The following is a 25712-nucleotide window of genomic DNA, read 5'->3' as shown; positions in this document are numbered from 1 at the left end:
ATATGAGTGACCACAGCCAGTGACACAGCCCTCAGGAGGTCCGCAGAACATGTGCCTAAGGTGGTTGGAGTACAGTTTGCGGGGAGCATGAGACATCAATCAGATACATTTAAGAAATACATTGGCTATAGGTACATTTAAACATGTAAACATTTTCTGGCTGACAATTGGTTGAGATTGTTTAAAGACCTAGGATCAACAGAAAGGAATGTCTGAGTTAAGATAAAGGATTATGGAGACCCATGTTCTTATTTGCAGAGGAAGCCTTCGGGTACTAGGCTTCAGAGAGAATAGGTTGTAAAATATTTCTTCTCCCCCTGCAAAACGGAGTCTTGTGCAGTGGCGCAATCTTGGCTGGCTGCAACCTCTGTCTCCCGGATTCAAGCAATTCTCCTGCCTCAGCCTCCCAAGTAGCTGGGATTACAGGCGCCCACCACCACACCTGGCTAATTTTTGTATTTTTAGTTGAGGCAGAGTTTCACCACGTTGGCCAGGCTGGCCTCGAGCTCCTGACCTCGTGATCTGCCTACCTCGGCCTCCCAAAGTGCTGGGATTACAGGCGTGAGCCACCGCACCCAGCCTAAAATGTTTTTTTCTCATACTGAAAGTCTGTGTTGATGTTAATGCCAGAGAGGTACAGTGAGGCATGTCAGAGGCCCACTTCCCTTCATGGCCTTAAACAGTCTCTCAGGTTAAATTTTAAAAGAGCCCTGGTTGAGGAGGAAGCCCATTCAGATTTGTGGATGGTGGGGGGCTTACAATTTTATTTTTGGTTTATACGTGCTATTTCTCACTTTCATGTCTTTGCTTGTTTTATTTTCTCTGCCTGAAATTTCCGCTACCCAGTGTCCTCCTGCATGTTTCAAAAGCCCTATCTTTTTCAAATATCTTCTTCATGAATCTTTTTCTGATCCTCTCCTCGAATTAAAATGCTGTTGAAACGGTGTCATTGTCTGGGGTAAATATCCAAGATTTGTTGTCTCAACGGCCATATGGACACACCAGAGTGAGGTTAAGAGTAGAAGTTTAACAGGCGAAAGAAAGAGACGAGCTCTCTGCAGCTGACAGGGTTCTCAAAAATGAGTTGCCACGTCTGTGGTGAAATGCAGGTTTTATAGATAAGCTTGAGGAGGTGGTGTCTGATTTACATAGGGCGCAAAAGGTTGGTTGGATTGGTGTTTCATTTGCATAACTTTCTAAAAACTGGTTAGGGCTAGGTGTGTTATTTGCATATGGTGTGAAAAGCTGGCCACCCCCACCCTAATCTTTTATTATGCAGATGGGTTCTTTACGTTGCCAGCGCCATGTTGCCTTGTTTCTTTACATGTGGTGACAAATTAAAGGGAGGATGGAACCTCCATGTTGAACACACCTGGCCCCCAGGTAGCCTTTTTCTTTTTTTTTTTTTTTTTTTTGAGACGGAGTCTCGCTTTGTCGCCCAGGCTGGAGTGCAGTGGCCGGATCTCAGCTCACTGCAAGCTCCGCCTCCCGGGTTTACGCCATTCTCCTGCCTCAGCCTCCCGAGTAGCTGGGACTACAGGCGCCCGCCACCTCGCCCGGCTAGTTTTTTGTATTTTTAGTAGAGACGGGGTTTCACCATATTAGCCAGGATGGTCTCGATCTCCTGACCTCGTGATCCGCCCGTCTCGGCCTCCCAAAGTGCTGGGATTACAGGCTTGAGCCACCGCGCCCGGCCAGGTAGCCTTTTTCTATTGGCACAGCTGCTGGCATTCACCAGTGGAAGCTTCCAGCTTGCCTTTTTTTTTTTTTTTTTTTGAGACGGAGTTTTGCTCTGTCACTCAGGCTGGAGTGCAGTGGCATGATCTTAGCTCACTGCAACCTCCGCCTCCTGGGTTCTAGTGATTCTCCTGCCTCAGCCTCTCGAGTATCTGGGATTACAGGCACCCACCACCACGCCCGGCTAATTTTTGTATTTTTAGTAGAGACAAAGTTTCACCATGTTGGCCAGGCTGGTCTCAAACTCCTGACCCCAAGTCTTCCTCCTGCCTTGGCCTCCCAAAGTGCTGGGATTACAGGCGTGAGCCACTGCGCCCGGCCTCAGCTTGCCTATGTTTGCAGCTCGATTTTTCAGGCTGCTCTTTGTTAGAAAAAAATAATTTCTCGGGCTGCTCTTTGTTAAAAGGGAAGTTCCGCTGAAGACTCTTTTACCCTCAGTATCTGGCTAAGTAATTTCTTTCTAGCTCCTGTATCGCTGTGTCTTCCTCCTTCGAATCCTGTTTTCATGTGTCTCTTAAAGCCTTTATCAGAGTACTGTTCTGTATTTCATCCAAACTAATAGGTCATTGATTATAAAATACCATTGTTTTGTGTATCAATAAGAAAGCAAAAAATGCTGCCAGCTACACTGAAACATCATCACTTATAAGATACATCCTAACCTCAGAGGTTGAGAATGTTATGCCCAGACCGTTTGTTCCCCAAAGAAGACCACCAGAGTCCAGAGTCAAAGCTAAGCGGCAAGGATCTTTACTGCAACTTCGAACTTGGTCCCTCCATTCTACAGCATACAAGAGGGCCCCGAACAATGCGAGTGCTTGCTTTTTATAGCCCGATGTAAACAGGATATGTAAAGTTACAGGGGAACAAGGTAATTCTCTCGGTTACAGCATTACATTTGGTTAATATTATACATTTAGCATTTTTTATTGGTTCCTGCTGCATCCTTATCGGAGATTTCCCAGGTGGTGTTTTTTTCTGAAGTTTGAAAGAAATATGGAGGAATGTGTTAGTGCTGGGCTCAGGGAGTTGGAAGATATATGGGGGATGTGTTTGTGCTGGGCTCAGGAAGTTGGGAGATATATGGGGGATGTGCCTCATTCCTTTCATTCCCCCCTTCTTTTCAGGTAACTCTAGAGCCAATCTTGGGTCTTATAAGTCTGACTCTGTTTCAGCGTTTACAGGTTGGTATTGGGCTCTGAGGACCATGAGCTGAACGGCGTCAAACCTTTCTCTGACAAACTACAAAATTCTGTTAACAACACAAGGTCCTACGGTTAGCAGAAATAGTAGACTTAGCAGGGGTCCAAGGAAGGGGGCTAACAGAGAAAACATAGAGGAATTCCACCATTGGTCTGCAGCTGAAGCAAACTGCTGTGTTTTTACTTCAGTGCTTAACTTGCGTAACTGTTGGACCCGGTCTTCTACAAGCCCTGATTCATTTATGTAGAAACAACAGTCCTCTTTCAGAAACATACACGTACCACCTTTTTCAGTAGTGAGTAGGTCTAGGGCCCTCCGGTTCTGCAAGGTTACCTGGGCTAGGGACGTGAGCTGCCGCTGAAGGGAGGCAAGGGACTCAGCTTACTCCTCCATAGCAACGGCAAATTGTTGGTACAACTTGTTGCTTTCTATGAGGGTGTGACCTAGGGCTCCCCCCGCTAGCCCGGCCGCAATGAGGGATGCGGTGAGGGAGATTCCTGCAATGAGGGGGAGAAATATGGCTCGTGCTGGTCTCGGTCTAGGGACTGGGTGAATAGCAGTACTAGTCCAGTTACCGGTGTACCCTAGGAACTCGCCAGCAGTTAGTAGAGTCAACCGGGGAACTAATGTGACAGGGAGACACAGTAGGTTGGTAACAGAGGGACTGGATAGGTTCTTAGATAATGTCCCATTACACCAGAAGAATATGCCCGGCGGAGCCCTTAGGGTGATATTAGGGGGCACTGCAGTGATGCTGCAGAGGCTGGAATTGGTTCCTGAGAAACAGTAGGGAAACTTCTCCTGACTGGGGTTTAGGTATAGGGGCACGTTTAGGATAGGGGCATATGAGAGGTTTCGGAGGTTGTTAGCTTGGGCAGAGGTAGAGGATCCCCATGGCAGAGGGACAGCGGTTAGCAGTGGACGCCCTAGAGTGGCACACAGAAAGCAGCCAGACAGGCTGTGAAGTCCTGTAAGGTTAGCAAGTTCTAGTCCTTCTTGTAACAATTTTAACCAGGAGAAAGGACGTAAGTCTTGTGTTAGTCTGTTTTCTTGTCGTTGGATATTTCCATGGACCAGGGGCAGTACCTGCACTAGACCTCACCACAGATAGAGGTGACTGCTAGGCCACGTGGAGGAGGGGGAGTAGTACACAGCCCCATGTTGAGGCGTGGTCCAGCGGGAGTTCCAGGGATCTCTAACTATCCATGTATATGAAAAGTCTCCGTCTCATCTACGACGGAAGGGCCACTTAGGGTCTAACTGTTTTTCCCCGCCCCAATAATGGGATCTATGGATGTTACAATAGTTATAAGGACAGCCGGCATTTTGGTGCCACCAATTGTACAATTTTATTTAGTCTGGTCAAACTCAAAGCATATTATTGGTGTCACTGGTTTGGCTATTTGAAAACCAGTAAAATTTAGTAAAATTGGGCTATTGCACCCTGAGGAGGGGCAATCAGCACTGGCCAATAATTTCCCGGGCTTATGAGGTTGCCCAGGGTGGGTTCGGTTTTCATAAAGCCAGAATCTCCAGACAAAGGGATTAGGAGCTGGTCTGGTGTTTTCCCCAGCGGCCACCAGGGCTACTAACGTTAGGGCTAGACTACCTAACTGCATGTTTGCAGTGAGCTATGCTGCCGGCGCAGGGTGAGTTTTAAGGGGTTGTTCTTAGCTCTGTCCACAGTCCACGTGGCCGGTGCTTCAGCCGCCGCCGTGATTGGTCCCAGAAGGTCGGAGGTTGGGTCCACTGGCTTGACGTGGGTGTAGTGGATCCACAACGCGATGCCTTCTACCTTCAGGGCGGTGGGTGTGGTCAGGAGTACCTGGAGTGGTCCCTTCCACCTGGGTTCTAGGGTCTCTTGTCGGTGTCGCTTAACCAGGACCCAGTCTCCCGGCTGGTACGGATGGGGTGTCGGTGGGGGACCAGTCTCATATAGCTCCTTCAGCTTGGGCCAGATCTCTTGATGAATTTTCTGCAAGGCTTGTAGGGAAAATAAGAGTTCAGAGACATTTCCTGTTTCAGATTTGAGCAGATCATCTTTTAGACTGGGAACCAGGGGTGGGGGTCTGCCATACATGATTTCATAAGGGGTAAGGCCCAGTCTGTAAGGGGTATTACGGGCCCGGAACAGAGCGTAGGGGAGAAGGACCACCCAGTTAGCGCCAGTCTCCATAGTCAATTTAGTTAAGGTCTCTTTTAAGGTCCGATTCATCCTCTCTACCTGTCCTGAACTCTGGGGCCTGTAAGCGCAATGTAGTTTCCAATTTGTCCCAAGGATGGAAGCCAAATCCTGACTTACCTTAGCGACGAAGGCCGGCCCATTATCTGACCCTATCTGGACGGGGAAGCCATACCTGGGGAGGATATCTTCCAGAATTTTCTTTGCTACAACCTGAGCAGTTTCTCTTTTGGTTGGAAATGCTTCAGTCCACCCTGAAAAAGTATCTACAAAGACAAGTAAGTACCGATACCCGTACTTTCCTGGCTTTATTTCAGTAAAATCTACTTCCCAGTAGATACCGGGCCTGGTTCCCCTGAGCCTTGTCCCCGTTGCAGCCTGGGATTGGGGGTAGGAGTTGTTAAGCTGGCAGACTTTGCAACTTGTCACGATGCTGCTGGCCATCTCGGCTGTATGTCTGAATTTGAGCTTAGAGCGTCTGATCAGGTCTATCATCTGCCGAGCACCCAGGTGGGTGGTTTGGTGGATGTGTTCTAACACTTGTTGTCCTAATTTTTCTGGTAGGATGGTTTGGTCATTAGTATCAGTCCACCACCCATTCTGGATCTGTTTCAGGGGAAGTTTGTCAATCCACTGGAGATCTTGTTCTGAATAATCAGGAAAATATGGCAAGTCCCAGGGGCCCGGGTCAGGGAGCTGGAGTGCAAGGAGTTGGCTGGGAGCCTTTGCCACATTCCTTGCAGTTTGGTCTGCCAGAAAGTTGCCTTGAGCAGTTGGAGTGGTTGGTTTCTGATGCCCTGGGCAATGCACAATGGCTAACTTTTCTGGCCTCCATAGGGCTGTTAACAGGGCTAGGATCTCTTGCTTGTTTTTTATCTCTTTTCCTTCAGCTGTTAGTAACCCTCGCTCCCTGTAAATGGCCCCATGTATGTGCACCGTAGCAAAAGCATATCGGCTGTCTGTATATACTGTCAGCTTCTTCCCTGCCCCTAAGGTAAGAGCTTGGGTGAGCGCTATCAGTTCGGCCTTCTGGGCCGATGTCCCCGGGGGCGGGGGTTCCGCCCAGATTACCTCAGTCTCTGAAGTCACTGCCGCTCCAGCGTACCTCTGGCCTTGATGCATGAAGCTGCTCCCATCAGTGAACCAGACGAGGTCGGCATCAGGGAGCGGGCGGTCCTGCAGGTCTTCTCGAACTCCGTGCACCTGAGCTAGTATCTCGGTGCAGTCATGGAGTGGGGCGTCCAGGTCCGGGTTGGGCAGCAGCGAGGCAGGGTTTAAGGTTGTTGGGGGCAGGAAAGTTATCCTGAGAGGATTTAGTAGTAGTCCTTGGTAGTGGGTGAGCCGGGCGTTACTTATCCATCGATTAGGTGGCTGTTTGAGAACACCCTCGATGGCATGTGGGGTTACGACCCGCAATTCTTGACCCATGACAAGTTTATCAGCATCTTGCACCATCAGAGCCGTGGCCGCAATCATTCGGAGACAAGGGGGCCACCCGGCCGCCACTGGTTCTAACTTCTTTGACAGGTAGGCAACCGGCCTCTGCCAGGGGCCTAAGTTCTGAGTTATTACCGCTTTGGCGACACCCTTACTCTCGTCCACGTATAAGTGGAAGGGCTTGGTAACATCAGGTAGTCCCAGTGCAGGCGCAGAGAGTAGGGTGGTTTTGATCTGTTGGAAAGCCGACTCGGCTTCGTCTGTCCAACTAAATGGCTGCTGCCCCCGTGTTGCCTGATATAAGGGTTTAGCCAGTTCTGCGAACCGAGGTATCCATAGTCTACAAAATCCCGCCGACCCCAGGAATTCTCTCACTTGTCGGGTGGATTGTGGCCTGGGGATCTGCAGAACGGTCTGCTTCCGGGCATCTGTTAACCAGCGCTGCCCTCCTTTTAGCAGGTACCCCAGATATGTTACTTCTGGCTTACAGATTTGAGCTTTCTTTACCGAGGCTTGGTAGCCTAGATTTCCCAGAGCTTGTAAGAAACCCTTGGTCCCTTGAACACAAGCTTCTTGGGTCTCAGCAGCAATCAGGAGGTCATCAACATACTGTAGTAAAGTTACTTCAGGGTGTTTATGTCGGTACTCACCCAGGTCTTCATGGAGGGCCTCATCGAACAGGGTAGGAGAGTTTTTGAATCCCTGCAGCAGTCTGGTCCATGTCAGTTGGCCACTTATGCCCCTTCCAGGGTCATTCCACTCGAAGGCGAAGAGCTTTTGGCTCTGAGGGGCTAAAGGCAAACTGAAGAAAGCATCTTTTAAATCTAAAACAGTGTACCATTGATGTTTAGGGTTTAGGGTACTCAGGAGGGTATACGGGTTAGGCAGAGTTGGGTGTATGTCTACAACCCTCTTATTGATTTCTCTTAAGTCTTGTACAGCTCTGTATTCTCCACTATTAGGTTTTTGTACTGGCAACAATGGAGTATTCCAGGGCGAGTGACATGGGCGAAGGACCCCTTGGTCAAGGAGCTGGCGAATATGCGGGGCAATTCCTTTCTTGGCCTCTAGGGGCATCGGGTATTGGCGTACCCGCACGGGGTCTGTCCCAGGCTTAAGTTCAACAAACAAGGCAGGACAGTGCTTTGCTAGTCCTAAGCCCCCCGTTTCCGCCCAAGCTTCTGGATATTGCTGGAGCCAGGTTGCTGTGTCCTGGTCAGGGGCCGCTTGCTCCTGGTGGAGCCGGTACTCATCTTCTAGGGTTATAGTCAGGACGGACACGGGCCGATTGTGGGAGTTGGTCACGACGGGCCCCTCAGGGAGGAAATGGATCTGTGCTCCCATTTTAGTTAGCAGGTCTCTCCCTAATAGGGGACAGGGGCTCTCAGGGATGACCAGGAAAGAATGGGTTACATTCCTGGCTCCGAGGTTTACTGTTCTTTGTGTTGTCCATGGGTATTTCTTAACTCCTGTGGCCCCTTGTACCCATGAGGACTTGGAGGATAATTTTCCATTAGTTTTAACTAGGACTGAGTGCTGTGCTCCTGTATCGACCAAGAACTGGACTGGGGACCCCTCCACTTGTAAAGTTACCCTAGGTTCGGGGAGGGGGTCCAAACCCCGTCTTCCCTAGTCCTCGTCTTGAGTGACTAGTACGGGTGTAGACCTAGGGGGTCCCTGTCCTCGTTGTTTCTTTTTGGGGCAGTCTTTTACCCAGTGGCCAGCCTCCTTACAGTAGGCACATTGGTCTTTGCTCAGATTATCATGCCTGGGGGGCTGCCTAGGTTGGGTGTTCTCTGGCTGTAGATGCTCTTTCTGTACTACTGCTGCCAGGACCTTGGTCATTTTTTCGGTGGCCTTTATTTGCTTTTCCTCTGGAGTAGCTCTGTTATTATAAACCCGCTGGGCTATCTGAAGGAGGTCCTGAATCCGCTTTCCCTCTAAGTCTTCTAATTTCTGGAGTTTCCTTTTAATGTCTGGGGCTGCCTGATTTACGAAAGACATTACAACAGCTGCCTGACTTCCTGGAGCCTCTGGGTCTATGGGGGTGTACTGTCTAAAAGCTTCCATTAATCTTTCTAAGTAGGTAGCTGGGCTCTCTGTCTTTCCCTACAGAACAGAGTATACTTTAGCCAAATTAGTGGGCTTGCGAGCAGCTGCCCGGAGACCCGCCATTAGAGTCTGGCAATAAAGGCGTAGCCGTCCCCTACCTTCTGCCATGTTGTAGTCCCACGCCGGCCTGGTCAGAGGAAAAGTCGCATTTATGAGGTCGGGGTTGGCAGTCGGTTGACCGTCGTCCCCCGGGACCAGCTTTCTAGCTTCTACCTGTATTCTCTCTCGCTCTTCCGTTGTGAACAAGATTCGGAGGAGCTGCTGACAGTCATCCCAAGTGGGCTGGTGGGTGAACATGACACTATCCAGTAAAGCCATTAAATCTTTGGGGTTGTCTGAAAACCGAGCACTCTGGGTCTTCCAGTTATACAGATCGCTGGTAGAGAATGGCCAGTACTGGAGCCTGGGGATTCCCGTTTCATCTGGGGTCCTATTTCCCGAAGGGGTAGAGCCACTGTGGAGTCAGGCGGCTGGGGGGGCTAGCCCGCGAAGTGCACCTTCGCGTCCGCCCCGCCGGCCCTTCAAAGTTACTTTCCCTTTCAGCGGGCCCGTGTGCCTCCCGTCCGCCTGCTCCCTCCCTCGGCTCAGCCCGGTGGGCTGGGGCCTAGGGCCCAGAGGGGTACGGAGGGGGTTCTGTGAACAGTGGGTCCCCGCTATCAGGTAGAACAGGATGGGGGAGTGCAGTTGGTTGCTTGGATTTTAGTGGTCGAGCAACCAGTGCCTTAGTTCAGGGGCTAATTGGAAAGGGGACAGCCAAGGAGGTGGGTTCTCAACAAGGTCCTGCCATATGAGGATATATGGGATTTGATCTAAGTGGCCCACACGCCCAGGTAGGAAAATCTTGGACTTTACCCTAGTGATGACAGCAAGTCGGAATGTCCCTTCGGGTGGCCACCCCACATCAAAGGCAGGCCATTCGGAGCGGCACAGAGTAATTAGCTTTCCCTTCCTGATCTCTATACTAAGATCCTGGCCCCTCGCTCTTACTTCCTTGAAATTACTTGTAAGGAGAGATAGAGGAGTGCTCTGGGTATTACCCATCCTGTGATAATTTTTAGTCTCTTCCTGTAAAGGAATGTGGGTTAGAATCCCTGTAAAGGAAATCTGACTTATTAATGATATCTAGTCGCAAGCGCACTCCGGCAGCCCGGGTCAGAATCAGCTACTCAGATCGCAAACGCGCTCCGGCAGCTCGGGTCAGAAACAGCTGCTGCTCAGATCACAAATGCGCTCCAGCAGCTCAGATCGCGAGCGCGCCCCGGCAGCCTGGGTCAGAATCAGCTGCTGCTCAGATCGCAAACGCGCTCTGGCAGCTCAGATCGCGAGCGCGCCCCAGCAGCCCAGGTCAGAATCAGCTGCTGCTCAGATCGCTAACACGCTCCGGCAGCTCAGATCGAAATCTAAATCAGACGAGAGCCAGGGGACGTCTCCCACCGGTCTCCGCTGACCGTCCTATAGCGCGTCTGCCAGGACTGCATCAGCCTCAGTTTCAGACCTCGCGAGTCACAGATACAGGTTCAGAACAGACACAGACAGACAAAAGACAGACAAACAGAGATGAGCCGGCTCACCTATCAGCAGATCGATCTTGGTAGATCCGTTGACCAGGGGTCTGGTGGGCTTGGGGAATCCCGGGCGAGCCCCCAGATGTTATGCCCAGACCGTTTGTTCCCCAAAGAAGACCACCAGAGTCCAGAGTCAAAGCTAAGCGGCAAGGATCTTTACTGCAACTTCGAACTTGGTCCCTCCATTCTACAGCATACAAGAGGGCCCCGAACAATGCGAGTGCTTGCTTTTTATAGCCCGATGTAAACAGGATATGTAAAGTTACAGGGGAACAAGGTAATTCTCTCGGTTACAGCATTACAATTGGTTAATATTATACATTTAGCATTTTTTATTGGTTCCCACTGCGTCCTTATCGGAGATTTCCCAGGTGGTGTTTTTTTCTGAAGTTTGAAAGAAATATGGAGGAATGTGTTAGTGCTGGGCTCAGGGAGTTGGAAGATATATGGGGGATGTGTTTGTGCTGGGCTCGTGCTGGGCTCAGGGAGTTGGGAGATATATGAGGAATGTGTTTGTGCTGGGCTCAGGAAGTTGGGAGATATATGGGGGATGTGCCTCATTCCTTTCAAGAAAATGTGAAAAAAAAAATGTATCCTTTAGAATTGATGACATGGTAGTTCTTTGTGAAAGTGTCTGATTCACACCTTCTCACTGGATAGTAATTTCCCTGAGGGGAGGGAGGGATTATGATCAGTTCTTATCTGTTGGTGCCTGGCACCTAAGAGGGACTCAGTAAGTATCTGTGGATTTATTGGCCCTCACTCTAAGGGAGGAGACCACCCCTCATATCATCTTATGCCCAATTTCTGCCTCCAAAGAAAGAAGAAGTAAAAACTAAAAGGCAGAAATGAAATCCACAGGCAGACAGCCTGGTGCCGCACCCTGGGCCTGGTAGTTAAAGATCAACCCTTGACCTAATCGGTTATGTTATCTGTAGATTACAGACATTGTATAGAAATGTATTGTGAAAATCCCTATCTTGTTTTGTTCCGATCTAATTACCGGTGCATGCAGCCCCCAGTCACGTACCCCCGTACCCCCTGCTTACTCAACCAATCACGACCCTCTCACACACACACCCTTAAAGTTGTGAGCCCTTAAAAGGGACAGGAATTGCCCACTCGGGGAATTTGGCTCTTGAGACAGAAGTCTTGCTGATGCCCCCGGCCGAATAAACCCCTTCCTTCTTTAACTCGTTGTCTGAGGAGTTTTGTCTGCTGCCTGTCCTGCTATATTTCTTGGTTCCCTGACTGGGAAGCTAGGTGATTGGCGGATGGTCGAGGTAGCTCCTTGGGCGGCTTAAGCCTGCCCTGTGGAACATCCCTGCGGGGGACTCCGACCAGCCCGAGCGACGTGGATCCTGCATTTCCCCTGGTGGGACACCTCGCCAGAGCAGTGTGTGGCAGGCCCCCGTGGAGGATCAACGCAGTGGCTGAACACCGGGAAGGAATGGGCCCTTGGAGTCTGGACATCTAAAACTTGGTAAGACTAGTGTTTGAAACTTGCCCACTCCGTTTGAGTGGAAGCGTGGCCTGATCACCCACGGCGTGCCTTTATCGGCACTTTGGTTTTGGTTTTGACTTGGTTTGAATTGCTTGACAGGATTGGTCTTGGGAACTTGCCTACTCCATTTGAGTGGAAGCGTGGCCTGATTACCCATGGTGTGCCTGTACTGGCACTTTGGTTTTTGTTTTTGACTTGACTTGGATTGCTTGATGCTTTGGTTTTGGTTTTGACCTGGCTTAGATTTCTGGATACTCTGATTTTGGTTTTGATTTTGGTTTGGTGCAAACTGCAAAAAAGTGTGTGTGTGCCCTTTTTATCCGTTCTTTGTTTTGTGGTGTGTATGTGGTGTGAGCGTGGTGTTTTGTCTTGAAGCAGCATAAGTCAGGCACAGATAAGCCCACTCTACTAGGAACTATGTTGAAAATTTTCAAAAAAAGGATTTAAGGGAGACTATGGAGTATCATGACACCAGGAAAATTTAAAACTTTGTGTAAGATAGACTGGCCAGCATTAGAGGTAGGTTGGCCATTAGAAGGAAGCCTGGACAGGTCCCCTGTTTCAAAGGTATGGCACAAGGTAACCTGTAACCTGTAAGCCAGAGAACCCAGACCAGCTGGTTTTAACCTCCTTGCCTCCAACACACAGTGGTTGAGAGAACAGCAGCATAAACGGCTGGCAGAGGCAAGGAAAGACCAGCAGAGAGAGAGAGAAAGGAAAGATACAGAGATGACAAGAGGCAAAGAGAGAGAGGAAGAAACAGAGAGGAAGAGACAGACAAAGAGGGAGTCAAGGAGAGAGAGAGAGAGAAAGAAAGAGAGAGGCAGAGAGAGAGAGGAGACAGAGGCAAAAGGAAAGTCAAAGAGAGACAAAGTCAAAGAGAGAAAGAGAGAGATATACAAGTAGTTAAAAAAAAAAGTGTACCCTATTCCTTTAAAAGCCAAGGTAAATTTAAAACCTGTAATTGATAATTGAAGGTGTTCTCCATAACCCTATAGCACTCCAATACCACTTTGTTGCCAGTGTAAACAAGGGCGTATCCCGAAAGCACTGAGGCCTTCCTATCAAAAATCCTTAACCCAGTAACCCACGGATGGCCCAAATACTTTCAATCTGCAGCGGCAACTGCTTTGCTAACAACAACAACAACAAAAGTAGAAAAAATAAATAACTTTTAGAGGACACCTCATTGTGAGCACAACTCACCAGTTCAGAAGTATCCTAAGGAAAAAAAAAAGTGGGGGGGCGGAATTTATATAAAAAGAGTATTATATGGTAAATTCTTATCCTGAAATAAATTAACTGGTTGTTTAAAGAAAGAAATATTTGTAATAAGTCAGAAAGTTGAGGCATGTCGAAGAATTGCGAAAGTCGTAAAAGAGAAAAATGTGTGTTAAAAGAAGAATTTATGCAAAAAGTGTTGTATAATTTAAAAGTAACTAGGCTTTCTGAATGTAAAACTATTGAAAAAAGACAAAAAAACAGTTTATGCGCAAGGTATATAAGAAAAGTAAAATATACCTTTGGTAAAAGGATTATAAGGAGGCATAAGAATGTACATTTTTACCTACATTAAAAAGTTTAAAAAAATATTGTTTTGAAGGTTTAAGCAAGTTTTAAAACGTGAATTGTAAAGAAAATTCTGTGTGTAAACATATTAGCTAAAGTTAAAGAAGTATCATCCAGTTTTTCTGTGAACTGGACATTAAAGTAAAAGCATAACAGGTTTTTCTTAAAGCACCAACCTGCTCTTTAGCAAAAATTATAAAAGGTTAAAAAGAGTCTATAAAATCTTACCTTATGGTCAAACATTAAAAATTAGATAAATATGTCTACAAAGTTTTATTAAAATTAGCTTTAACATTAATAACACACTAATGTAAAGATAAAATTTAGCTTACCTGGTATAAAAATCATATGAGAAGCATTGTTAAATGTAAAATGGTATTTGGCTTTCTTTGGTTTAAAAACTAATAAAAAGCCGGGCGCGGTGGCTCACGCCTGTAATCCCAGCACTTTGGGAGGCCGAGGCGGGCGGATCACAAGGTCAGGAGATCAAGACCACGGTGAAACCCCGTCTCTACTAAAAATACAAAAAATTAGCCGGGCGCGGTTGTGGGCGCCTGTAGTCCCAGCTACTCGGGAGGCTGAGGCAGGAGAATGGCGTGAACCCGGGAGGCGGAGCTTGCAGTGAGCCGAGATCGCGCCACTGCACTCCAGCCTGGGCTGGGCGACAGAGCGAGACTCCATCTCAAAAAAAAAAAAAAAAAAAAAAAAACTAATAAAAATATGTGCTAAAAGAAATTTCTCAGTAAAAAGGCACTAAGGACTATAAAGTTCACTGCCAAAGTCCCCACATTTAAAACAAAAGATCAATTTCTTAAAAATGATATACTTGGTTTATCTTCCACTTTCCTTTCTCAGAAAAAAAACAAAAACAAAAAAAACTAAAAGTCTTTTAGCACATGTACCACCCCTAGAATTTCCAGTAAACAAGCACCAGCCTGAAGATCACATTCTCATCAAGGGGTGGAAAGAAGAAAAACTCGAGCCAACCTGAGAAGGACGCTACTAACCACCAAGACCGCTATTTGTACAGCAAAAAAAAAAAAAAAAAGGATGGACTCATCACACCCGAGTCAAGAAAGCGCCACCCCCTCCAGAGTCATGGGCCATCGTCCCAGGGGAAAACCCTACCAAACTGAAGCTAAGAAAAATTTAACTCTTTTCATCTATTCTATTACTCTTTCTTCTTTCCTCATTCTATTGCTGACCATCTGGTTATTAACATAACCAAGTCAATTTCATCTCAAACTGTTGCATTTAATGTTTGCCTTGTTATATCCTGTGAGGACTTGCCAAGTCAAAGACAGCTTTCTACTTTAGAAAATTACTTCTGTCCCTCCTGACTCTCCTCAGACTAGGCAGTAGTAAACTAGGACCATTTAATCCGGGGAGATTTCAATAAAGACCCCAGTGCCAACCAGGAATGTTGCCCCCCAGTGTACAGCTTTCATGCCATAGTTGGTCCAACATTCTCTGGGCCACTAAAGAGCAAGGATGGACTGCCCGAACTGCTTTTTGTAATTTCCCTAAAACCATACATTCATTTTAGTAGAGGATCATAGACGTTAAAGACTTAAAACAAACTTTAGCAATTAAGACAGGATACCAAGATACAAATGCCTGGTTAAAATGTATCAAATATGGCCGGGCGCGGTGGCTCAAGCCTGTAATCCCAGCACTTTGGGAGGCCGAGACGGGCGGATCACGAGGTCAGGAGATCGAGACCATCCTGGCTAATACGGTGAAACCCCGTCTCTACTAAAAATACAAAAAACTAGCCGGGCGAGGTGGCGGGCGCCTGTGGTCCCAGCTACTCGGGAGGCTGAGGCAGGAGAATGGCGTAAACCCGGGAGGCGGAGCTTGCAGTGAGCTGAGATCCGGCCACTGCACTCCAACCCGGCGACAGAGCGAGACTCCGTCTCAAAAAAAAAAAAAAAAAAAAAAAAAAAAAAAAAAGTATCAAATATTCCATCTGCACGTTAAAAAAAAAAAAAAGCAATTGTTATGCTTGTGCACATGGCAGGCCAGAGGCCCAGACTGTCCCCCTTCCATGGAACTAAGGTGGTCCTCCAGTTGACCAGGCGTAGGCTGCATGGTAGCTCTTTTCTAGGATTCTACAGCCTGGAGTAATAAGTCATGCCAGACTCTCTCTCTGCTATATGCCAAAGTCTGGCACCCTGCGGTTCAGCCCCTGAGGGCCATCCAGCTTCCGTCTCCCAACACTAAGTTCACTTCGTGTCTCTCACGACAGGGAAGAAACTTAGCATTCCTTAGAGACCTGAAAGGATGTGATGAGCTTAAGAATTTTCAAGAGCTTATCAATCAGTCAGCCCTTGTTCATCCTTGAGTGGATGTGTGGTGGTATTGTGGTGGACATTTACTGGGCACTCTGCCGAATAACTGGAGTGGCACTTGTACTTTAGTCCAATTGGCTATCCCTTTCACCCTGGCATTTCATCAACCAGAAGGAAAAAAAATAAGACATCATAAAAGCGAGAGAAGCCACTTATGGATCTTTCGACCCTCATGTCTATTTAGATGCAACTGGAGTCCCACGAGGAATACCAGATCAAGTTAAAGCTGGAAATCAAATAGCTGCAGGATTTAAGTCAATATTTTGGTGGGTGACAGTTAATAAAAATGTAGATTAGGTAAACTACATCTATTACAACCAACAGCAACAAGGTTTTCATGAGTTAAAGGAAAAACTCATGTCAGCCCCAGCCCTGAGGCTACCTGACCTGACAAAACTGCCATTTTTTAATCTTTCTGACACAGAGAATGTAGAGTTTTGTTTGGCGTTTTAAGCCGGACTGTGGGGCCCTGGCCAAGGCCAGTGGCCTATCTCTCAAAACAACTAGACAGAGTTTCCAAAGACTGGTCCCCAGGTCTAATGGCCCTAGCAACAATGGCCCTGTTAGCACAAGAAGCAGATAAACTAACCCTTAGACAAAACCTGAATATAAAGGCCCTCCACGCTGTGGTAACTTCAATAAATACCAAAGGACATCATTGGTTAACAAATGCTAGATTAACCAAGTACCAAAGCTTGCTATGTGAAAATCCCCACATAAGCATTGAAGTTTGTAACATCCTAAACCCCACCACAACCTTGCTCTCGGTATCAAAGAGCCCAATTGAACATAACTGTGTAGAGGTGTCAGACTCGGTTTATTCTAGCAGGCACAACCTCTGAGACCATCCTTAAACATCAGTAGACTGTGAGCAATACGTGGATGGGAGCAGCTTTGCCAGCCCCTGCAAAGTGACTCTGAAGAACTCGACAAGCCCTGCTCCAGTCACACCTGGAAGCTGACTGGTCCACGCACGGCTGAAGCATGAGGAAAGTCTTCACGGGACTCATTTTCCTTAAAATTTGGACTTGTACAGTAAGGACTTCAACTGACCTTCCTCAGACTGAGAGCTGTTCCCAGTGTATACATCAAGTCACTGAGATAGGACAAAAAATTGCTACGGTCCTATTATTTTATGGTTATTATAAGTGTACTGGAACTCTAAAAAGAACTTGTTTGTATAATGTTATACTATACAAGGTATGTAGCCCAGGAAATGACCAACCTGATGTGTGTTATGACCCATCTGAGCCTCCCATGACCACAGTTTTTAAAATAAGATTAAGAACAGAAGACTGTTAGGGGCTCATAAACAATACGAGTAAAGTGTTAGCCAAAATAGAAAAAAAAAGGGTGCCTAAACGAGTCACCTTAAAATTTGATGCCTGTGCTGTCATTAATAGTAATAAGTTAGGAATAAGGTATAGTTCTCTTAATTAGAAAAGGGGCTATATGGCAGAAAATAAGTACATCTGTCATAAATTAGGACTGTGTGGAAAAATAAATGTAAATACTGGTCTTGTGTCATTTAGGCTACCTGGATTAAAAAAAAAAATGAGAAGGATCCAGTCCACCTTCAGAAAGGAAAAAATGACCCTTCCTGTACTAAGGGACAATGTAACCCCTTAGAACTAGTAATAACCAATCGTGTTGATCCTTACTGGAAAAAAAGGAGAACATGGAACCCTAACAATTGATGGATCTAGACTAGATTTTTAAGTAAATATCATGGTTTGAGGAAAAGTTTATAAACACTCTCCTGAGCCAGTATTTCAAACCTTCTATGATAAACTAAAAGTGCCAGTACCAGAAATTCCAGGAAAAACAAGAAATTTGTTTTTGCAATTAGCCAAGCATGTAGCACAGTCTCTCAGTGTCACTTCATGTTATGTATGTGGAGGAACTGTAATAAGAGATCAATGGCCATAGGAAGCCTGAGAATTAGTACCTACAGACCCAGTTCCTTATAAATTCCTGGCTCAAAAGAATCACCCTGATAATTTCTAGGTCCTAAAAACCTCAATTATTGGACAACATTGCACAGCTAGAGAAGGAAAAGAATTCACTCACCCAGTAAGATGACTTAGTTGTCTGAGACAGAAACTGTACAATAGTACCACAAAAACAGTCACTTATTGGAGTTCAAATCACACAGAGAGAAATCCATTTACTAAATTCCCAAAGTTGCAAACCGTGTGGACCCACCTGGAGTCCCACTGGGACTGGACAGCCCCCACTGGATTATACTGGATATGTAGGCATAGAACTTATGCCAGATTACCTGATCAGTGGGCAGGTAGTTGTGTTATTGGCACTATTAAACCATCTTTCTTCCAACTGCCCTTAAAAACAGGCGAACTCCCGGGCTTCCCTGTCTGTGCTTCCTGCGAAAAGAGAAGTATAGCTATAAGAAATTGAAAAAATGATAAATGGCCCCCTGAGAGAATCATACAATATAGGCCTGCTACTTAGGCACAAGACGGCTTGTGGGGATACCAGACCCCCATTTACATAATTAACCAAATCATATGGTTACAAGCTGTCTTAAAAATAATCACTAATAAAACTAGCAGATCCTTGACTGTTCTGGCCAAGCAAGAAACTCAGATGAGAAATGCTATCTATCAAAATAGATTAGCTCTCGACTACTTGCTAGCAGCTGAAGGAGAGGTCTGTAGGAAATTTAACCTTACTAATCGCTGCCTACACATAGATAATCAAGGGCAAGTAGTCGAAGACATAGTTAAGAGATATGACAAAACTGGCACATGTGCCCGTGCAAGTGTGGCATGGATTTGATCCTGGGACCATGTTTGGAAAATGGTTCCCAGCACTGGGAAAATTTAAAACTCTTATAATAAGAGTTATAATAGTAATAGGAACCTACTTACTGCTCCCTTGTTTGCCACGTGTACTTCTTCAAATGATAAAAAGCTTCATCGCTACCTTAGTTCACCAAAATGCTTCAGCACAAGTGTACTATATGAATCACTATCGATCTGTCTTGCAAGAAGACATGGGTAGTGAAAATGAAAGTGAGAACTCCCACTAATAAAATGAGTGGGAGTCTCAAAAGCGGGGAATAAGGGAGGAGACCACCCCTCATATCATCTTATGCCCAATTTCTGCCTCTAAAGAAAGAAGAAGTAAAAGCTAAAAGGCAGAAATGAAATCCACAGGCAGACAGCCTGGTGCCACACCCTGGGCCTGGTAGTTAAAGATCGACCCCTGACCTAATTGGTTGTGTTATCTGTAGATTACAGACATTGTATAGAAATGCACTGTGAAAATCCCTATCTTGTTTTGTTCCAATCTAATTACCGGTGCATGCAGCCCCCAGTCATGACCCTCTCACACGAACCCCTTTAGACTTGTGAGCCCTTAGAAGGGACAGGAATTGCCCACTCGGGGAGCTTGGCTCTTGAGACAGGAGTCTTGCCGATGTCCCTGGCTGAATAAACCCTTTCCTTCTTTAACTCGGTGTCTGAGGAGTTTTGTCTGCCGCCCGTCCTGCTACAACACATTCTCTCATGTGGTCTGGCCTTTATGGTATTATTAGAAGAGTTAATACCCTGAACAGTCGACCCTTTGAATAATTTCTTGTGTCTGGTTTCTCGATAAGAGGAAGTCAGGACAAAGAGCTAACTACTGAGTGGATCATGATTGAATGGGCTGTTGTGGTATGGTGGTTGAATGGAATTTGCAACAAATGCAATTCTTAATCATTCTTTTTCTCCTCAGTACACACACAGTGTTTCTTAATGGAAATAAAGTTTACTTTCCTGGCCATTAGCAGACTTCATAATTTTGATTCCTAATTGTCTTTTCGCCTTGTTTTCTGTTCAGTATAAATGACATCGCATTTAAGCCTGATGGAACTCAACTGATTCTGGCTGCCGGCAACAGATTACTGGTAGGATTTTGTTTTAGTTTCCTCTTAAAGTACTTCCCCAACCTCCCTCTTGTGAGTACTCTGAAATTTGACCCTTTTTTTTTTTGAGATTAAAAAGGCAAGGGTGGAAAAACCTTCCTTATTACTTTTTAATAGGGATGGAAATGGGCTATTTAAAACAGGCAAGTAAACTATCAGATAAAAACCTGTGAACAATACCTCCTTTGGGGTCATTAATCTTTCCCTTTTTACTTTGAGACACCCATGAAAGAGTTGAAAACAATCACAATGCCTTTAAAACTGGACTGGTGTCAGTTTACATTTTGTTCCCCAGAAAAATTCAAGCAACAGGACTGAAGGTGCTCTGTCCATGAAAAGTCAGACCCCAACTTTTAGGCATTGGCCTACCTAAACAATTCCATATGGATATTGTCCTATTTTTCATATTTTTATTTTTTATTTTTTATTTTTTTTGAGACGGAGTCTCGCTATGTCGCCCAGGGTGGAGTGCAGTGGCCGGATCTCAGCTCACTGCAAGCTCCGCCTCCCGGGTTTTTACGCCATTCTCCTGCCTCAGCCTCCCGAGTAGCCGGGACTACAGGCGCCCACCACCTCGCCTGGCTAGTTTTTTGTATTTTTTAGTAGAGACGGGGTTTCACCGTGTTAGCCAGGATGGTCTCAAACTCCTGACCTCGTGATCCGCCCGTCTCGGCCTCCCAAAGTGCTGGGATTACAGGCTTGAGCCACCGCGCCCGGCCTATTTTTCATATTTTTAAAGAACATATGCTCTCTCTGGAACCTATCCAGGTATATAAAAGTAATTTTCAGAGAACCCCTTATGTTTGACCAAAAAACCTTTGTATGATCTCTCTTTCTGTCTTAAGTCTACTTCCTCTTCTCTGTTGTCTCTAGATACGCAGACTGATTAATCTCCATTCTTTGTATGGTTAACTACATAATCTTAAAACATGGTTGAATTGTTCTGCAGACTTCTCTCCAGTGTAAACAATCCAAGCCATTTTAGTTTTTCTACATAGGTTATCTTTTCCAACACTATAACCATTTCAGAAAGTTTCCCCTTGATTTCTCAGATGGTGTGTTTTTAACTCTCCACGTAGTAATAGATGTCACATGGCTATCAAATACCTAAATCCATATTACAGCTGGATTTTATTGTATTTTATTTCTTAGAGACAGGGTCGTGCTCTGTTGCCCAAGCTGGTGTGCAGTAGTGCAATCATAGATCACTGTAGCCTCAAACTCCTGGGCTTAAGGGATTTTCCCACCTCAGCCTCCTGAGTAGCTAGGACTGTAGACACACACCACCTCGCCCACCTAATTTTTAAATTAAAATAATTTTTTTTTTTTTTGGGTAGAGATGGGGTTTCACTTTGTTGCCCAAGCTGGTCCTGAACTCCTGGTTTCAAGCAATTCTCCCGCTTCAGCCTCCCAAAGTGTTGAGTTTACAGGCGTGAGCTACCATGCCTGGCCTACAGTTGGGTTTTTTAACATTCCCTCCTACTTGAAAACCCAGAGTTGTGTGACTTTCAAACTCTTGGTAGCAAATATGAAACATCTCTCTATTATGCTGATTTAGTGCAGAACTGGCACTGAAATTTAATCATGTTATAGCTGGCTCTTTTTAGGGGCTAGTTCTATTTAGAAGAGCCTGCCTTGATTAGTCATGTATCTGAATTCAGGTAAGGATGAGTGTAAAGCATTTCCATGGAGTGAATAATTGAACCTTTGGTTCTTAAGGATTAGTGGTATATTCCTGGTCACGTAGTAGTACATAGACCTGGGACCTTTACTTCTTGGTTACCCAATTTTAAGTCACGTTGTTTTTGGTTTCACCGTATAGTTTTTATTGGATACAAATTTAGAATATTGACACGTGTATTGTTATAAAAACAAAAATAGCAGTAGCAACCCTGCAGGAATTCTGACTAATAGATATCACATAGATAATCTGTATTTGTCTCTTTTGCCAGGTTTATGACACCTCTGATGGCACCTTACTTCAGCCCCTCAAGGGACACAAAGACACTGTGTACTGTGTGGCATATGCGAAGGATGGTAAAAGGCTGCTCTGGGTTTCCATTCTCTATGATGGCCTCATCATTGTTCATTTTTCTCCTTAGTCACTTTTTAATTATTTCTAATAAGCTAGAGTACAACTTGCAAGTTCAGAAGATAGTGAAGTTGCTTAGACTTCAATTCAGTCATTCAATCTACCAAGTATTTATTGAGGCGATCTATATTCCAGGTGCTGTTCAAGATGCTTGAGATACTTCAGAGAAAAAAACGGTGGTCCCTCCCCTTATGGGGCTTCTGTTTTATGGGGTGGTGGTGAGAAGTGAGGGAGGAAGAGAGTATGAGGGAAGACATACAGTAAACATAGTAAAAAGGTAAATTAAGCAGTATGCTGGAAGGTGATAACTGTTATGGAAGAAGAAAAAGTAGAGCAGTGGAGGGGGATTGAGAGTGCTGGGCAGGGCAGGGGGTTGGGTGCAGTATTGAATTAGACTAGTGAAGGTGGGCTCATTGAGATGAGGACAGGTGAGCAAAGAGTTTGAAGTCAGGAGGCAATGAGATTGTGCCAGTGGGCATCTGGGGGATGAGAGCTCCTTGCAGAGGAAGAGCCATTGCAAAGGCCCTTACGTGTGGGTGTGCCTACTAGGAGCTGGATCAAAGAGAATCAGGAATTGTAGAGGATGAGGATAAAGTGGTAACAGACATGGGGTGGTCAGATCAGGCTGGCCATCATAAAGATTTTGATTCTCAATCAAAATGGAACTACTGAAAGGTCCTCAGCAGAGAAGGGATCTGATCTGATTTATATTTTAAAAGGATCCTTCTAGTTGCTGAGTTGGAAACAACCTGCAAGAGGTGAGGGTTGGGACATCTGAGTGAGGAAGCATCATCTAGACAAGGGGTGATGGTGGCTCAGACCTCTGTAGGGGCAGAGGAGGTGGTGAGAAATGATCAGACTCTGGATATAATGGGAGGGTGGAGCCAACTGGATTGTCTGACAGATTGGATATGGGCTGTGAAGAAAAAGGAGTCAAAGTTTTTGACCTGAGGACTGAAAAGATGGAGTTGCCCCCCGACAGAGATGGAAAAGACTGCAGGTAGAGAAAACTTATAGTTGAAGATCAGAAATTCAGTTTTACACATGCTGAATTTGAGAAAAGTTGATGATATAGGAGAGGGGAGAGGACTGCTGGAACAGAGTTGAGTAGGCAAGAGGAGATGGGATCTAGGGCATAGACAGGGTGTTTGCTTTAGGTAGGGGTATGGTAGGAACTGCAGAGGCCAGCAAATGGGGACAGTGTGGTAGTAGGAATCTAATGGAAATTCTCAATTCCATTTTTTTTTTTCTTCAGTGAAATAGGAAGCAACATCAACTGAGAGTGACAATGGGGAAGGGAGGTTTCAGAGAGTTGAAGAGAAAGGAAAAAGTGTAAAATCACTGCCTCAGAGAGTGGACCCGGGAGATCCCCAGTGTAGTGAGATCCCCAGTGACATGAAGAGCCCTCTTGAAGGTTGTGATCATGAATTGAAAGTGAGATTAGTTGGTGTGATTATGTCTTTTTCTCCAGCCATTTTGAGCTGCATAGTTGTGAGACAGAAGAGATGAATTTAACCAGAGGTGGTTTTGCAAGCACATTTGAAGATGAAGTAGGAGGGCAAGGGAGCAGAAAGTGTATACAGATAAATAATTATGTACATTAACCTTGAATTGTTGGCTGAATAATGAAGAGAGAGAGGACAGCAATGGAGAAGTAGTAGGTTCTGGTGGGGTTGAAGGGTTGTTACAGTTGGGGTACCAGGTGGGTTGGGAAGGAAGGGAAGTGATGCATGAAACTGAGATTTAAATTTATTTTAAAATAATCCATGTTGTCCCACAGCATAGGATTAGTGGGAAGAACATGGGCTTTGGAATGAGACAGTTGTGAGTTCCAACCCCAACCCAACACCAGAATTCTGTGAGTTCGAGCTGGTTATTGAGTCTGAGTCACAATTTCTTCATGTGTCAAATGGATAACATTAGAGATAACATTCTGTAGCCACTGCCAAGAAGTCACAAAATTGTAATGTTATAATGCTTGAATGAACCTTGGAGATCATTCCAGTCCCAGATTTTTAACTTCTTTTGGCTGATGGGCCTCTTTGATAGTCAGATGGAAGCTTTAGACCACTTCCTAGAAAAATGTAGATTCTTCATATATATACAGAATTTCGTGCATATAATTTAGTCTGATTAGTACAGTCTCTTCACTTCAGCCCTGCATAAAGACATAGACAATTGGCCGGGCACGGTGGCTCATGCCTATAATCCTACTATAATCCTAAAGCTCTGGGAGCCTGAAGTTGGGAAAATTGCTTAAGGCAGGATTGAGACCAGCCTGGGCAACATAGTGAGACTCCCTAAAATCTGGCCTAGGTGACAGAGCTAGACTCCATCTCTAAAAAAAAAGACAGGTCATGTGACTTGACAAGGCCATGCAGCAGGTTGGCCCAAAGACAAAACTAATTTCTTGCTTTATAGTCAGGTGTGCTATACCATGGTAGTCATATTTTGTGTGTCTGTGTGTGTGTGTGTGTGTGTGTGTGTGTGCATGTTTGAGTTCAAGTTCAGAATAATGTTTTAGGGAGACCTGTGAGGAGGGAGCCTGGAGAGCTGAACTGTTTCTGTCTCATCCTAGTGGCTCTTGAGAAACGTGGGCCAGTCAAGGGCCTGGTATAAGGCCCAGTAGGTACAGAAGAGCTATTGGGCCTCTGATGCCTCTGGTGTTTATAAGCATAGCAGGACTCTTTGACCTGCAACACCATTAAGGCACTTGGGGATGTCAGAGTGTGACCCGTCAGTAGTGGCATTTGCACAGCACTTTCCAGAGTCATGTCACACACATCTCATTTGATGCTCCCAACAACTCTCTGAAGCAGGCAGCAAGGGGACTCTTATTCCTGCTCAAAGATGAGAAAACAGACTTGGAGCAGTTACAGGTGATGGTGGCAGAGGCAGGCCTAACCCAGGTCCTCTGACTGCAGAGCCCTCGTTCTTTCTGGTGTATCACGCTGCCTCTTCATGACACCTGTATGATGATTAAAAAGTCTTTTAGTCCTCGGAACTGGTTTTTTCCTTTCAGACCTGAAGATTGAGATACACTGAATTGCTCTTTTAAGTCTACTTGTTTCTGATTTCTCCCTTAAGTTTAATACTTTTTTTTTTTTTTTGAGACAAAATCTCGCTGTCGCCCAGGCTGGAGTGCAGTGGTGCGATCTCAGCTCACGGCAACCTCCGACTCCCTGGTTCAAGCGATTCTCCTGCCTCAGCCTCCTGAATAGCTGGGACTACAGGTGCACACCACCATGCCCAGCTAATTTTTGTATTTTTAGTAGAGACAGGGTTTCACCATATTGTTCAGGCTGGTCTCAAACTCCTGACCTTGTGATCCGCCCACGTTGGCCTCCCAAAGTGCTGGGATTACAGGTGTGAGCCACCGCTCCTGGCCCAAGTTTAATAAGTATTTAATGAGCAACCATGATATAAAAGTATGTAAGACATAGTTTTTTTGTTCAAGAAAAACAATATAATATGAAGAAAGAATAGAAATAGCTAATTTTTTTTTAGTGTTGCTTCTATTCCAGGCCCAGTTCTAAGCAACACAGGGGTTGGGGGTGCCACTCCCTGTGCAGTAAAAAATCTGCATGTAATTTCTGAACCCCCCCAAAACTTCACTATTAATAGCCTACTGTTGACCACTAGCCTTACCTGTAACATAAACAGTTAACACATTTTTAATATTATATGTATTATATATTGTATTCTTAAAATAAGTAAGCTAGATAAAATGTTAATTGAGAAAAAAGAAAAATATACACTCTTCATTAAATGGAAGTGGATCATCATAAAGGTCTTCGTCTTCATTGTTTTCAGGTTGATTAGGCTGAGGAGGAGGAGGAGGAGGAGGAAGAGGAGGGGTTGGTGACGCTGTGCCAGGGAGACAGAGGCAAAAGAAAATTCACATGTAAAAGTGGACTCATGTAGTAAAACTCATGTTGTTCAGGGGTCAACTGTATGTACACACATACATACACTCATTTAATCTTCACACCAACCATGAGGTAAATACTAACATTATATCCATTTTTC

At 45.5% G+C, this 25712-nt stretch overlaps 1 protein-coding gene and 1 long non-coding RNA gene across 41 annotated transcripts in view; both read left to right on the top strand.

Moving 5' to 3' along the window:
* The window catches only part of IFT122 (intraflagellar transport 122), a 97009-nt gene that overhangs the window by 7282 nt on the left and 64015 nt on the right, over positions 1-25712 (top strand). For 27 of the 40 annotated variants that reach the window (XR_013414225.1, XR_013414224.1, XR_013414223.1 and 24 more), the window contains exons 2-3: positions 19507-19573; positions 21544-21628. The exons of 6 other annotated variants lie outside the window; for them this stretch is intronic. Coding sequence is in view for 17 of the 34 variants with exons in the window: in XM_077993561.1 (XP_077849687.1) it covers positions 19507-19573; positions 21544-21628 (152 nt within the window). In the remaining 17 variants the exon portion in view is untranslated. Of the gene's footprint in view, positions 1-10780; positions 11720-19506; positions 19603-21516; positions 21629-23387; positions 23844-25712 lie in introns of those variants that run through there. 7 more of the 40 variants (XM_077993572.1, XM_077993568.1, XM_077993567.1 and 4 more) reach the window with 6 other exon arrangements.
* LOC144339324 (uncharacterized) lies at positions 14267-17011 on the top strand. Its single transcript, XR_013414286.1, has 2 exons — positions 14267-14937; positions 15264-17011. It is a non-coding gene; the product is annotated as an uncharacterized LOC144339324 (long non-coding RNA).

Source organism: Macaca mulatta, chromosome 2, assembly GCF_049350105.2.
Source record: "Macaca mulatta isolate MMU2019108-1 chromosome 2, T2T-MMU8v2.0, whole genome shotgun sequence".
In the NCBI taxonomy this organism is placed as follows: Eukaryota; Metazoa; Chordata; class Mammalia; order Primates; family Cercopithecidae; genus Macaca; species Macaca mulatta.
The sequence above is the reverse complement of the archived record's forward strand: the minus strand, read 5'-3'. Positions and strand labels throughout refer to the sequence as shown.